Source organism: Podarcis erhardii (genome assembly GCF_964252035.2).
Source record: "Podarcis erhardii genome assembly, chromosome: Z".
Taxonomy (NCBI): Eukaryota; Metazoa; Chordata; class Lepidosauria; order Squamata; family Lacertidae; genus Podarcis; species Podarcis erhardii.
The window spans coordinates 47,884,993-47,900,694 of record NC_138504.1 but is presented as its reverse complement, the minus strand read 5'-3'; the positions used below and the strand labels follow the sequence as shown (position 1 = coordinate 47,900,694).

The 15,702-nt window shown below is 48.3% G+C and overlaps 1 protein-coding gene across 3 annotated transcripts in view; it reads left to right on the top strand.

Moving 5' to 3' along the window:
- CERCAM (cerebral endothelial cell adhesion molecule) overlaps positions 1–15,702 on the top strand; it is a 57,268-nt gene that overhangs the window by 22,259 nt on the left and 19,307 nt on the right. For 2 of the 3 annotated variants that reach the window (XM_081847612.1, XM_081847613.1), the window contains exons 1-6: positions 4,997–5,304; positions 10,317–10,427; positions 11,001–11,118; positions 12,196–12,330; positions 14,131–14,335; positions 15,305–15,424. In XM_081847612.1, coding sequence (XP_081703738.1) covers positions 5,054–5,304; positions 10,317–10,427; positions 11,001–11,118; positions 12,196–12,330; positions 14,131–14,335; positions 15,305–15,424 — 940 coding nt within the window. In that variant the 5' untranslated portion in view covers positions 4,997–5,053. Of the gene's footprint in view, positions 1–4,996; positions 5,305–10,316; positions 10,428–11,000; positions 11,119–12,195; positions 12,331–14,130; positions 14,336–15,304; positions 15,425–15,702 lie in introns of those variants that run through there. The other variant, XM_081847614.1, reaches the window with a different exon arrangement.

Sequence of the window (15,702 nt, the reverse complement as noted above, 5' to 3'; positions counted from 1 at the left end):
ATCAGGCCCATTTGCCTTCTAGATCTGGCCCACAGACGGTCTGGGAATCCAGGCAACCAGCATAGCGTGTGTGTGCGATGGTTTTGGCGACTCAGCCAGGCTTGGGGGTCAAAAGTGAGGCAGACGGCTGCTCGAGACCAGCCCATTCTCCATCCGTCGTGCGCGCAGCAATATTTTCTTCTGGGGTGGGTGGTGGGGAAGAGGGAAAAGGAGCCACCATGGAGCTGCCGACAACTGACCTCAGAAAAAGCAGCTGTGGAGGCAGGGACTCAGAGGCGCCTTGGGAGTGACGCCCGCTGCTGTCTGTGACGGCGGTGCTCCCCACCTGAGGAAGCAGGGAGCACCTGGGCGGCTGCACTCTCAAACAGTTCTGTGCTCTGCTGGGGAGGCCACTTGTTAGTTACATGGTGCAAGCCATGGAAAGGTAAATAGCCACCACCTCATCTTCCCTCACACAGGGAAAATAACGTTTTTGCTTGAACGTCAATAGCCTGACTTAGCGTGGCCAACGGCTTTTCCCTTCACCCCCACATGCACACATGCAGGGGAGCCTTACCCACAGAGGCTAGTGGCATGGGGCGGCGGGGCGCCAGGTTCTAGAGGGCGCCAGGGAAGAGGAGGAGGCTGGACGTGGCGCCTCCCAGCATCAGCTCACCGCCCTTGCCTACCTCTGCCATGCCGTGCCAAAGCAGCACCACGCCCGGAGCCTCTGTCTGCCGTGCCCACCGCGGCACGAAGCTGCCAGCTGAGCCAGGAGGCGCTGCGTCCAGCCTCCACCTCTTCCTCACTGGAGGAGCCACCCTCCAGCGGCTGCCCACCTCCTCCAGCCCCGCTGGCAGTGCCATCCTCCCTAAAAACACTATGGGAAACGGGGGGGGGGGGGCGCTGGAGGGAACTTTGCACCACGGCACCGGATATGCTTAAGACGGCCCTGCGTACATGCTCTCCAGGGCTGACAGGAGAAATAATAATTCTTACGAGAGAAATAATAAATGTCAATGCCCTAATACGCAAAGGAAGCAGCATGGTGTATGAGGGAACACCCGCCCCCAAAAAAACCACGTTTGGGCAATGTTGGGGTAGGTCCCAATAAGGTTTTTTGGCCAAAAATGTGGGTCATAATCATGGCAACATATAGCCCAGCCCCCCACAAGGTCTGAGGGACAGTGGACTGGCCCCCTGCTGAAAAAGTTTGCTGATAGTGTACTCCTTGGAGGCTGGATCTGCCCCCCCCCCAACAGCCACCTCCAGTGCAGTCTCTAAAGTGACCTTTCAGCAAAAAGGAGGTGCTGCTGGTCCCGTACCTCTAGGGAAGAAATGGTGGGGGGCAGGTTCCCTTCTAGAGTCTGCTGGGCTTTGCACCCTCCCAGTGTGATTCAATGTGGGTCCCTTCCCCCCCCCTCACCCCAAGATGGCCTTTGATTTCCACATTGATTGTCAGGTAAGGTTGATTTGATCCCCACCTCTTTGTTCCTTTGTTCCATGTTGATCTTCACTCACTCCTCCTTCCCTAGCTGGAGGGGGCGGCATCACAATTTTGTGCTTCGCCTCTGGTGCCATGATGTCTTGCCTAGATAGGCACTTTGATGGTGGCTGTTGTGTACAGTGGTGCCCCGCAAGACGAACGCCTCGCAAGACGGAAAACCTGCTAGATGAAAGGGTTTTCCGTTTTGGAGGCGCTTCGCAAAACGAATTTCCCTATGGGCTTGCTTCGCAAGACGAAAATGTCTTGCGAGTTCCTGCGGGGTTTCCCCCCCCCTTTTCCTAAGCCCTAAGCCGCTTATCAGCTGATCCGCTAAAAGCTGCTAAGCCGCTAATAGCGCTAATCCGCTGAGCTGTCAATGGGCTTGCTTCGCAAGACGAAAAAACCGCTATACGAAGAGCCTCACGGAATGGATTAATTTCATCTTGCGAGGCACCACTGTACTGAGTTGAATAGGATCCAAAATGCAGCAGTCTGATTGGTCCTAGAACAATAAGATTCAGAATGCAGCAATCTGATTGGACCACAGCAGCCACCCAATCCGGCTCCAGGTGGAAGTGAATCGGCAACCTGATTGGTCTACAGGAGACTCCAGGAATTAGCCAATCACGTGGGGCCCATTGTGTAAATAATGTATATAAAGCAGACATTCAGGGGGAACTTCCATTCCTCCTCACCACTAGGAGCTGAATAAAGAGCATGAAATCCACTCTCGACTCCGAGTATATTTCACTGGTGACGAAGGTGGGATTCTGCTGAGCTGACCGTCACACATAGCACAGCAGCTCGACTCCGAGTATATTTCAGTGGCTGTGATGCAGGGCCAGCCCAATACATTTTGGGTCCTGAGGCGAACAACAAAATGGCACCCCACCATAGCTGTCAACTTACAGATTTGAAAATAAGGGACCAGCAGCCTTGAAAATAAGGGACCAGCAGCCAAAATAAGGGACCTTCAGCCTCACCTGTTCCAGGCACTCCAGTCTTCCTGTCCTCCTGCAGTCTGGTCAAACTCATGCTGGTAGCTCCGAGAACACTGTCCAACCAACTTTGTAACCAGAGGTTCAACTGAAGAGAATCTGAATCACATGCACCACAAGGCCTATACAGCCTCAACTTAAGATGGCTCCCCAGCCTGGCTTTGCACTGCAAAGTTTGCAGCAGCACGTGCAACAAAATGGCGTCCAGCATTCCAAAACCCCCTCAGCTTGCATTAACTAGCCACACACAAGGCATGCAAGCTCCACCCCCAGTGGTTCTTAGACTTCTATTGGGTGAGCAACACAGCCAAGCAACACAGTTGGAGCCTCCCTCCTCCCTGGCTGGCAGGGAGAGAGGGAGAGGAGCTGCTTCCTTTGAAATTTAAGGGACATCATTTAAGGGACATTAAGGGACATCAATCAATAATGGACAGCAGCGGGACATGGCGCTGGAATAAGGGACTGTCCCTTCCAATAAGGGATGCTTGACAGCTATGCACCCCACCCCCTAGCCAGGGAAGAAGGGGTGAGTGGAGATCAACATTGGGAACAAGGAAGGGAGGAGGCCATCAGCACATTCTATTTGCAAAGAGGCTGCTGAGGGGCCGTTGCTGCTGTCATGGCGGCAGAAGTGGCAGATGACACATTCCTTAGGCAGGCATATCCAAAGTGCGTTTCGGGGGCCTAATCCGGCCCTCTGGTCCATTTAATCCGGCCCCTGTGGCAGTTTATCTCCTGGGGTAAAATCCTAAAAAAAAGCTCGGGAATGTAAGAAAGTGAAAAAATTCTTGGAAATGATATATAATGAGATGAAAAAGATGTTGAAATATACATTTATTTAAAAAAAACCAGAAGCATTTTTACTTGGCATTGTAGGAGAGGATATTAACAGACAGGATTGTAAATTGTTTTTATATGCAACAACAGCAGCAAGAATACTACTGGCACAAAAATGGAAGCAAGAAGAATTACCGATGAAAGAAAAGTGGCAAATGAAATTAATGGACTATGCAGAGTTAGATAAATTAACAGGAAGGGTTTGAAACCTTTGGGACCAGAGATTCTTAGAAGACTGGAGTAAATATTTGAACTACAGTATTTGAAAAGCAGTTGTAAGAAACAGATTACGCTAGTAGGACTGCAAGAAGTTCTGTAAGGAGGACTATGTGAAATATTGCAAGGAAGACTATGAAGAGAATTATTAGTTAAGGATAATTAAAAGTAACAGAGAAATTAAGAAATGCAGAATAAGTGATAAAGAATGGGAAATCTTCAGAGGTTGTTGACAGAAGTCGAAAGTATTGTATAAGATAAGAAAGTATGTAAAATGACTGTTGGAAATGATATGTTTAAAAAAATTAATAAAAATGTATAACCAAAAAAAATCCTAATAAAAGCTCAACAAGTTCAATCCTAAAAAAAAGGCCAGAACTCTGGTCGGCCCTCACACATGTTCGCTTCATCAAATCTGGCCCTCTTTGAAAAAAGTTTGGGCACCCCTACCTTAGAGGCTGGAGGTGCTGCCCCTGTGAATCCTGCTGCCTGAGGCAGTCACCTCACCTTGCCTCATGGCTGGGTCTCCCTTGCTGTGATGCTTTTTTCTGGCTCTGGACTGGGGATGGTGGTGTGTATGTTAAACGGCCTCGGCCCAGTATACCTGAAGGAGTGTCTCCACTCCCATCGTTCTGCTGGGACGCTGAGGTCCAGCTTCAAGGGCCTTCTGGTGGTTCCTTCACTGCAAGAAGTGAAGCTACAGGCAACCAGGCAGAGGGCCTTCTCGGTGGTGGCACCCGCCCTGTGGAACGCCCTCCCACCAGATGTCAAAGAAACAACTACAGTGGTACCTCGGGTTGCACACTTCAGGTTACAGACGCTTCAGGTTACAGACTCCGCTAACCCAGAAATAGTATCTCAGGTTAAGAACTTTGCTTCAGGATGAGAACAGAAATTGTGTGGCGGCGGCACGGCAGCAGCGGGAGGCCCCATTAGCTAAAGTGGTACCTCAGGTTAAGAACAGTTTCAGGTTAAGAATGGACCTCCGGAACGAATTAAGTACGTAACACGAGGTACCACTGTACCTGACATTCAGAAGACATCTAAAGGCAGCCCTGTTCAGGGAAGCTTTTAATGTGTGAGATTTTAGTGTTTTTGTCTTTGTTGGAAGCCGCCCAGAGTGGGCGGGGTACTACTACTAATGATGATGATGATGATGATGATGATGTGTGCGCGCGCGCCAGTGGCCCATCTAGTGCAGCACCCTCTTCTCACAGGGGCCAACTAGATGCCCCATGGAAACACTGCAAGCAGGACTGGAGCGCAACAGCACTCTCCCAACTCGTGGTTTCCAGCAACCGGTATTCCAAAGCATTCAGGCCCTGGACTGGCGGGGGAATCTCCCTGCCTGAAATTCTGGAGAGCCGCAGCCATCTATGATTCAACTTAAGGCGATTTACTAGAATGTTGGATTTCCCGGCCCCGCCCCCCACCGTGTCCTGGGCCCGCCCCCCTGGCCCTCTCCTCGCCTCTCCCCTCCCAAGCGTCGGTCTTCGCCCCCACCCTGCGCGCCCATAAGTTTTGCAGCCTCCGAGACATGGTTTCTCCCGCGGCCGCGTCTCTTCTCCCTTGCGCCCTGCTTCTCCTTCTGCGCTCCGGTTTGGGGGTCTCTACCCCGCGCAGTGAGGAGGGGGAGGATGTTGAGAGGACGGGGAGCCCTGCCGGACCGCGGGAGGAGTTTCCAACCGTGGTGTTCGCTATTCTGGCTCGCAACTCCCAGCACTCTCTGCCCCATTACCTGGGGGCCCTGGAGCGCATGGATTACCCCAAAGAGCGCATCTCCATCTGGTAAGGGGCGCAGCAACTTTAAGTTGCGCTGACGCTGACTGCCTTCGGGGGGCGGGGGGGGGGCGGCGGCGGCGGCAAGCGGGGACAGGATGGAGTTTTGGGGGTTCCCCCTTCCCAGCCCAATTTGGGATTGATTCGAGACGCCCTATAAAAGTGTTTATGAGCGTGAGGGTTACTTGTGGGGGGAACCTAGTTAATTTCGGGGTGGTGATAGGTATCCCTAGTTGTAGTGTGAGTGCAAGTTTTGTGGGTGCTTGAGCCTGTCTTGTAGGGACTTGAACCGTGGGCAGGCCCTGCAAAGGTGTGCCTCAGGACCTCAGCGTGGGGGGAGGATGCATAGCTGTCAACTTTTCCCTTTTCTTGCGAGGAATCCTATTCGGAATAAGGGAATTTCCCTTAAAAAAGGGAAAACGTTGACAGCTATGGGTGTCTAGGGAGGAGCAGGTCCTCAGAGGCTCTGCCGCCCTGCAGGGCATGGTTTTGGAGTACTGTATATAGGTGAACGTGATTTGGTGCAAGCTCAGAATACTTCTGGTGTCTAGTGTGGGGGCACAGGAGCATGTACATTTCTGGAAGTCTTCTTTGGGGTGCCTGAACAAGGAGTGCTGAGTTTTGCATGGTATCTGGACTGTCTCCTAGAGTGTTAGTTTGTTGTTGTTGCTACTTGTGTTGAGGTGTTGGTGTTGTTTTTGCAGAGCCAGCTGCCCATTTTCAGGGCTGACCTGGCCATTCCAGACCCAATGGGATCTAATGGAGCTGTTGTTGTGTTGATCAGAGGTGAGGAACATGTAGCATAGCTGTCAACTTTCCCCTTTTCTTGCGAGGAATCCTATTCGGAATAAGGGAATTTCCCTTAAAAAAAAGGAAACGTTGACATCTATGACATGTAGCCCTCCAGTTGTTGAGGCCTCCAACATCTGAAAGGCTACACAGATGTTCCTCCTATGATGCAGATCAGTGGGGAGAGCTGGTGCCCTCTTAGAAGACCTCATTTTATAGAGGTGGGCATTGTTTCCTGCTTGGCAGGGGGTTGGACTCGATGGCCCTTGTGGTCTCTTCCAACTCTATGATTCTATGATTCTATGATGAGGTCAGGAAATTGTTGCCAAATGCACCCCCCAACACGTTTTCTCTTTAATGTCCCTCCTCCCTCTTTGAGGAGGGAAACCTCCCGTTGGAAGGAACAAAAGTTCTAGAAGTTTTTTGTGTACATATAAGCCCTCTCTAAGGATACACAGGGGTGGTTGTAATCAAAAGTGTTTGTAATGCTTTGGGCTATGTTGACATGCTAGGACAGGGACAGGGTTCCTGTAGCCTTCCAGATACTGCTGAACTCCAGCTCTCATAAGCCCTTGCTACTGTGGCCAGGGATGGTGGGAGTTGTAGGCCAGCAACATCCAGGTGACCACAGTTTCCTCATCCCCGGGCTAGAATGGCAAGTTTTTTAGTTACACTGGAGCTTCGGGAGAAACAGCGGCAGGAACCACACCAACATTTTAGGGTGGAGGCTTCTGTGGCAGGAATAAGAAACCTGTGGTCCTCTGGGTGCGGTTGGACTCCAGTTCCCATGAGTTCCTGCCAGCATGGCCAGTGGGCGGAGCTATGATGGGAGTTTGCATCCAGCGTAATACCTGCAAGGCTACACATTTGGGAAGACTGGGGATCCTAAGAGGGGTAGCAGATCCTGAGCAGTGGCTGCTTCCCTTCACCTCTACCTCAGGGGTGGGATAAACAGATAAACAAATGGAACAAAATATAGCATAAAGGCTGAAAGCAGCTATAATGAATTACAGAGGATCGTTAAGACACATAGCATGGAAGATTTGGAAGTCTCTCCAAATATGTCTCTGTGTCTGTGGTGGTCTTTAGTCTTTATAACTTTAAAAAGTACGTTTCTAGTCTCTAGTCCTTATGGAGGCTACAGAAAGCTGTTTCAGGAGTGCATGCTGGCACTTGGTTGAACATGAAAACTTGCCTTCGGCCAGCAAGTGTGACTTTTCTTACTGTTTCTGTCTCTTCTCATGGTGTTCCTGCCTATTCTGGTCTAATTTTTCCTTGGTCACTCACAGTTGGCATGTCAGTTTTTTCTGCCAGCCGGGTAGCCCATATCCATGCAGACCATGTGTCAAGTGACAGGCAGGTCTCCTGTTTTCCAACTCCTAGCTATTCCTTGTGGCCCTCTGGCTTTTGTAGGACTCCAGCTCTTCCCTCCAACCCCAAAAGCCTGCATGGCCAAGCGCCAGGGATGTAGTCCAACAACATCTGGAAGGTCACATGTCCCCCACCCCACCCCTGTTGAATGGCATCCAGAGAGCCCTCCGTCTTGCCTGCCTTTTTATTTCCCACCCCCTACTGCCCCATTTCCCTAACCTTGCTGGGACTGCTCCGCTCCAGCCTCCCACCCCATGTTTCAGTACTCTGCAGAGACAACAGAATTCCCTCCCTTTCTGTTCCAAAGCTTCTCCGCCTCAGGCGTGTTTTATAGCCTATTCTACGATCTTGTAGGAAACCTTAGCCTGGTAGTATAAATCTTCTTTTTTTAAGAGCTCATGAGCTGTTTTCCATCTGCTGTCTCTGTTAAACTGATGCACAAACCTCTTAATGATGTCTCAGTCCAGTTTGGGAGAGACGGCATCCTAGACCTGCAATTTAATCTGCTATATATTAGCATCTGTTCTTTCTTTTAAACCAAGTTAATTTTCCTCGAGTTTCATTCTTGGACCTGTGGCTCTTGGCTTGTTCAACACTGCTGGAGGGAGTCTGTGTGGCATGGCAAAGAGAACTCCCTTTCTGGGATTCCTGTAGCACATGCAGATGGAAGTCTGTTTTTTCAGATCCATGAAGTGTACAGTGGTACCTCAGGTTACAGACGCTTCAGGTTACAGACACTGCAGGTTACAGACTCTGCTAACCCAGAAATAGTACCTCAGGTTAAGAACTTTGCTTCAGGATGAGAACAGAAATCACACGGTGGCAGCGGGAGGCCCCATTAGCTAAAGTGGTACCTCAGGTTAAGAACAGTTTCAGGTTAAGAACGGACCTCCAGAACGAATTAAGTTCTTAACCAGAGGTACCACTGTAATCCTAAATTTGCAAATGTATATACCAGCATGGTTGGCAAGAGAGAAGAGAGAGGATTGAGGTTGCAGGGAAACAATATGCCAAGGACTCTGGACCACAAAAGCGTCTGTCTTAATAAATTTGTGCTGCAAGACTCTGGTGATTTTTCTCCTTTGTCTTTTTGCTGCGGTGAACTGACAACACTCCCCTTCTGGAAACCGATCTAGGGAAGCAGACTCATGGGTCCTTCTTTGGATACCACACACCTTCCTTTGTTTTGGGGACATTTCACTACCTTGAGATACATTGGGGTTTGTTTTGAGATTGGAAAAAGTTTCCCAAATTGTCTGCATACATTTCTTTCTGAGTTAGGAACTGAAGCAGTCTTGCCATATGCCGGTGGCTCTGCTGTGGCTGCACTTGGGGCTTCTGAGCCCTGTTCAGAGTGCTGCTTTTTATTCATCAGGAAATAAGGATTTGTTTTTAATTATGTAGCATGAGGCTTTATATGCAATGTTTAAATTTTTTTGGTAAATGAATTCCATTGATCTATTCACAATGTCATGCTCTTCCAGAGGTTTCCGTAAGATTATTTGGGACAGTTTTTCTAATGAGAGGATATTATCACAGATGCTTGTTTTTGCAGTTCTCAAAAGTGTGAATTTGTGTCTGCAGGGACAACATGCCTTTCCTTCACAGGAAAAAATGTTATAAAATAAACATACAGAGTTGAGGGGGAAAACCTTAATCCCATTGTTCCTTTGCAAATTTATATACACAGAACCAGTAATTTTTGATATAACTGTAAAATTTATTATTCCACAAATGAAATCTTCATCTGGTTGTAAATATTAAGATTATACCAGCAAGAATGAGTCTTTCTGTAAAAATAATGATTTAAATCAAGTCTTGCTGACTAGTGATTTAAATCGTGATTTAAATCGTGTTTTAAACCAATTTGATTGAAATCAAATACACCCTGCTTCATCATGTCATTGGGTGACCCACTTGGGGCTTGCAGACTAATTCACACTGGCTTCGATTCCTGCTTTAGGATGTGCCCAATATAAGCCCCACTTGCCAAGGAGCAATATGGAGCACATTTAAGGCATGGGCAATGGTCAGGGATGATAGGCGTTATAGACCAGTGGAAAGCCACGGATCCCCCAATCTCTGCTTTGGAAGGTCTGTTAAAAAGTGCCCATGCCAGCTAGTGCAAGTTTTGGCGAAGAATACATGCCACTAGCTATAAATATGCTCAGAGACGATGTGCTGGCATAGCCATGCTCTAGTCAGGAGCCCTTTGGGAAATTAACATGTAATTTTCAAGAACTGACTGGGTTGCAATAGCGTCTAAATTGTAGATTTCCTAGCCAGCACTGAGAGGACCTTGCAGTAGATGAGAGGGTTTGTCAGCTTTCAAGTCCAGGTTGACTTTATTCTAACTCAATTTTTTTTTAAAAAAAGGGTAAACCCACACTGATCTGGCAGGGTTTCCGTTTTTTGTTCCCAAATGTTCAAGTGGAGAATGGAATGGAGTGTGCTGGAAGAGGGCATGGCTGGCTGGCCCCCCCAAATAGGAGCCTTCTACATTGCAGGTCCCACTTGCATCATGCCTGCCACCCCAGGGTATCAAATATACACAGGCTATATACACACCAATAATGTGTATAATTAAATTGGCTTATGTGGCATTAAGCTGTTCCACTCCAGCTAGCTACACTTCTAGTAGGTTTTTCTGCTGACATAAAGTGCCGATGTTTTGTGCATGGCAAATAGCAGCTGGACAAACCAATTGGAAGGCTACAGGCAGCCTTGGATATCTAGTTGCAAACCACCACCACCGGTCCCCTTTGAAATCCCTCTTTGCTTTTTCTGCCAGCTTTTGGGTAAAATTGGCTAACGGTGAATTGAGGAGGAACAGATCCCTCACTTGCAATTTGGATTCTCAGGTGCGCCACTGACCACAATGTGGACAACACAACAGAAATACTGCATGAGTGGCTGACTGCAGTGGAAGGCCACTACCGGCACATTGAGTGGAGATCCATAGATGAGCCCAGGTAAGTTTGGAATACTCGTGCCGACCTACTTGAATTTCATAAATAATTGAGAAGCATGCATAGGTCAGGAATTAAAGAAGATCACGGTGGATTTGGATACCCAGAAACAATTGCAGTACTTCTTAGAAGGTTGATGTGGTACAGCTGTAACTTTGTGGAAAAGTCAATAGGAAGATCTGCGTTCAGAGGCAATGCGAGTTGCTGTAGGAACAACTGTTGGTAGAATGCCTTCAGACCCTCTTAAGGAACATAAATGGATCCTTGAAGCCAGATCAGGCCTAGGGGGACTGTGCACCATGCTGCAACATTTTGTTGCCATTCCCCCATGTTCTTACGCTATGATCCCTTTTTAGGGTAGAGAACTTGAGTTGGTTTATTCACGGGGATCTTCTCATCTACAGAATTCTCTAATTCCCTCCAGTGAACCATTAAATGTGCTCCTGTGTTTCTTGGAACTACAGTATGGAAGGGCTGTGCTAACCTGAAGGCTTGCATAAAATAGGCGCTTCAGCGCAAAGGAAAGGGGAGAGGAACAGGCCTTGCACTCTCTGCTTACCATCTTGCCTCTTGCAGCTCTTATCCTGACGAACATGGGCCCAAACACTGGAGCGACGCACGCTTTGAGCACGTAATGAGGCTCAAACAGGAAGCTCTGAGCTTTGCCCGATCTGAGCGGGCCGATTACATTTTGGTAAGTCAGTCTGATCATCTGGAGGTGGGAAAATGTCCAACGCGTGTCTCCTCCATTCTGTCCACGCCAGAAGACACTTTTGGGTGGACCTGATTCTCAACTACCTCAGCCTTCCTCAACATGGTGCTCTACAAATGCTGCTGCCACAATTTATTTATTTACTTATCATGCTTATTTGTTGCTTGTTATCCGGAAGGTCTCCAAGAGACTTACAGTAGAGAAAGACATATGTATGCACATACATAATACCCTGATGGAGGGAGGGCAAGATCATATAATATGTTAATATTTCACATAATGTACAACTTTGTAAAATGGAAGCAACATGCCAGCTGCATAAATGGTAGTGAACAACTTTAGCAATATTCATACAATCTCTCTCTTTCTTTATTAAGGTTCAGAGACCCAACAAATCGTTACAAAGCAATACACAATTCATACAGCCTACCTCCAGGTTAAACAAGCATTTTGTTCAGAATATAGGGATCATTGGTTCTTGCAACCACCAATAAAAACTTTGCCACTGCTAATGTTGTAGCATTTGTCCGGTCTTCCAATAGGAACCTGGCATGGTGAGCCTCTGATTTTCCTGGGAAAGGTACCAGCAAGGGTAGTATCAGTTCAGCCTGGCTTGATATTCATACAATTAAAGCAATACTCCTAGCCACTAATTAGCAGATAAATGAAACCTGACATTTGGTCATAGTGGCTACTGGAGCTGACGAGAGACGGAGTCCAGGTTGCGGGGTGGGGGCTCCTGTGTCACCTTATTTCCTTCCCCCTCAAACCAAGGGCATACCACACCCTGCTTTCTTCCTCGTCACCTGCCCACAGACAACTTCCTTCCTTAGTTTTCTTCAAATGTACATCTTGCCTCACACCTTCCAACCTTGACTGCTTGGTGCTCCTCTGCTTGGGGCATTTTTAAATCCACTGGAGCACTTGGTGAGATTTTTCTATCCATGCAGGCTATTTTGCAGTTCAGTTGTGCCTGCCAGGCTCCCTCAGGGGTGGGGTTTAGTTTTCAGACATGGTTTCAGTCAAGATAAAAGTGTGCACTTTTAATTCTGTCCCCAGTTCACAGACACAGACAGCATTTTGACAAATGACCAGACTCTGAAGTTCCTCATTGCACAAAACAAATCTGTTGTTGCTCCCATGCTGGACTCTCAGACCTATTACTCCAACTTCTGGTGTGGAATTACTCCTCAGGTAAGCCCGTTTGGTGGAGATGCTTGAGCAGATTTGCAGAATTTATTTATTGCACGAGCAGGAAATCTGTGGCCCTCCAGGTAATGTAGGGCAGTGGCCAGGGGTGATGGGAGTCATTGCTCAACATCTGGAGGACCACAGGTGCACTACAAAGAGACAACAGAGTCAATTCAGCAAGTGAAAATGCATGCACCATCAGAGCAATATAAAAGCAAATATATATCATAAATACAGCCAGGCTTCGACTGAAGTCACCCACTATTTGTTCTTCTGGAAACAACTGAAGACATTTTTATTTCTACAGTCATTTTTGTTTCAAAGCCTGTTTAAGTTGTTCTTATTTTTGCAACGTTTTAAAACTATGCTAAAAAAAATTATGTCTACTGTGAATAGGACTTAGTTGGACATAACCCTATGTGTGTATGGCCTGCTTGAAAGAAAACTGGGATGGGGCCAAACCTGCCTCCTGGGGAAGGGAGTTTCATAGGTGAGGAGCCACCACCCAAAAGGCTCTGCCTCCTATTCCCACCTGCTTGATTGGCAGGTCTGCGAGAAGGGGGTCTCTATAGCAGGCTCGTATGGGTGCAAGTGGTCCATGGAATAACTTGGCCCCGGAGTATTTAGGTCTTCAAAGGTAAAAACCAACACTTTGCATTGTGTGCAGTTGATGTAAACCTAGTGTGCTCTAAGCATTGAGCTCCCTCCAACATACGGACCTCTGCATTCTGCACCAGCTGAAGCTTCTGGACCACTGGATCGTGGCAGTACATCCTTAGTGTTCCTTCCACACTTGCCCCTCTCCACTTACCTTTCCCAAAAGGCACAGCCCTGCTTGAAATCCCTTCAGGCCTGTTGGGTGACTGCTGAGGGTCATAGACACACAGTAGGCAGAGCCAGAACGAATGAGAGGTGGAGGTAGGTCATCATAGTTTTGCCCCAAGCGTTGCATTCAGTGCTAGTCCTACTCAGAGTAGGTCCACTAAAGGCAATGTACATTTTATTTGTTTGTTTATTTATTAAATTTGTATACTGTACCACCCTATAACCATAGAGCTCGGAGCGGTTCACAACATAAAATCGCAATATAAAAAAAAACACAGAATACATAATAAAAACAAAGACAACCCAATAATCCACAACACATTTAAAATGACATCAGATGTCAATTTAGCCAAAGGCCTGGTATAAGAGGAACGTTTTTGCCTGGCCCCTAAAGGTGTATCAGGAATGCGCCAGGTGAACTTCCCTGGAGAGGGCATTCCACAGACGGGGAGCCACGGCAGAGAAGGCCCTGTTCTCATGTTGCCACCCTCTACACCCCTTGTGGAGGAGGCATATGAAGAAGGGCCTTAGAGGATGATCTCAGGGTCCGGGTAGGTTCAAATGGAAGGAGACATTCCTTGAGGTATTACAGTCCTGAGCCGTTTAAGGCTTTATAGGTCAAAACCAGCACTTTGCATTGGGCCCAGGAACCAGTTGGCACCCCTTGAAATTCATCGGTTATAATAGCAGAGTCAATATCACAGTGGCACATTAATTTTCATGGGTCTGCTCTGAGTAGGATTTGGTTGGATACAACTCTAAGGAGGATAAACAGGCAATGCTGCCCCCCATCCCCGACCCCCGGGCTAATTTTAAGTAAGATGCAGGTGGTGAGTTTGGCGGCTGTGATTAGTAGAGAAGCCTCCATTGCTGCAGGACCTTTCGTGTTTAGAGTTATGGTTTCCTAATTGGGTGGCAGACAGTTCTTGGCACGGCACTGGGCTATTTGGGGTTATGAGACTCTCTCGCACGTTCCAGGGTTACTACCGTAGGACAGCAGACTACTTCCCCACCAAGAACAGGCAGCGGGTCGGGTGCTTTGCTGTCTCCATGGTCTACGCCGCCTTCTTGATTGATCTACGGAAGGACGACACTGCTGACCTGGCCTTTCACCCGCCCCATCCCAGCTACACCTGGCCATTTGATGACATCATTGTTTTTGCGTACTCCTGCCAAACTGCAGGTGAGAGTGAGGAAGGAAAAGGGGGAGGCAGACCATCATGGCGAGCAATTGTATAGAGTTTCCACATGTCCAGAAAGTGCTTGATAATACAGTGGACCCTCGAGTTATGTACCGCTCTGGATACGTAACTTTCGGGTTGTGAACGCAGCAAACCCGGAAATGTATACAGTGGTACCTCTGGTTGTGAACGGAGCCCCATTCGCAACATGAACAGAACGCAACCCGCGTCTGTGCGGGTCGTGATTCACCGCTTCTGCGCATGCACGTGACGTCATTTTGAGCACCTGCACATGTGTGAGCGGCGAAACTTGGAAGTAACCCTTTCCGGTACTTCCAGGTTGCCACGGGAAGCAACCTGAAAAGACATAACCTGAACCGAATGTGACAAGAGGTGTAACTGTCCTTCCGGGTTTCGCCGCACACGCATGCGCAGAAGCGCTCTGTGCACCGCGCACGTGCACGGAAGTGGCGCCTCCAATTACGGACTTTTCAGGTTATGTATGGACCCCTGGAACGAATTTAATTCGTATCCAGAGGGTCCACTGTAGTAAGAGCCCTACTTTTCAGACCAGACGCCCTTCTAGTCCAGAGGTACCTGTGGCCAACCAGGTGCCTCTGGGAAGCCCCTCAAACAGCATGAAAGCATCAGCCCTTTTCTGTCCCCCCCTCCCTGCAGCTCGTGTTTAGCATCATACTGCTACTGGACATGGAGGCTCCATTTCACCCTGATTTTTTTCTAATGCTTGATTCAAACTGGGGCAAGCAAAAAAGGGAGATGGACAGCCCATGCTCTGTCTACCAAGGTGTGCAGAAGAGCACGGCGGTCTGGTGTGGCAGAGGAATTCCACCGTCAAGGAGCTTGTGCTGGCGATGTGGCAATTGTTTGGACTTTATCTTAAATGCTCGCTTACAGAACCATAGAATTGTCAAGCAGCATACTTTTAAGTTATTATTCTGTTTCCCGTGCAGGAGCCCAGGTGTACTTATGTAACCAGCAGCGGTTTGGATATATCAATGTCCCTGTGAAATCTCACCAGACGCTGGAGGATGAAAGCATCAACTTTGTGCACCTGATCTTGGAGGCAATGGGTGAGTTACTGCAGTGTTTCCCAACCTTGGGTCTCCAGCTGCTTTTGCACTACAACTCCCATCATCCCTAGCTAGCAGTACCAGTGGTCAGGGATGGTGGGAAATGTAGTCCGAAAACAGCTAGACACCAAAGGTTACTGAGTTAGTGCACCTGCTTCAAATACTGCTCTGGCCCACAAAAGAATCTTTCTTGGGGGTTATTGTAGGGTGTTTTTCTTCCTGGCTACGGGACCCTGATAGGCCTACACTTGATGGCATGTACCCAGTGCTTGCCCTAC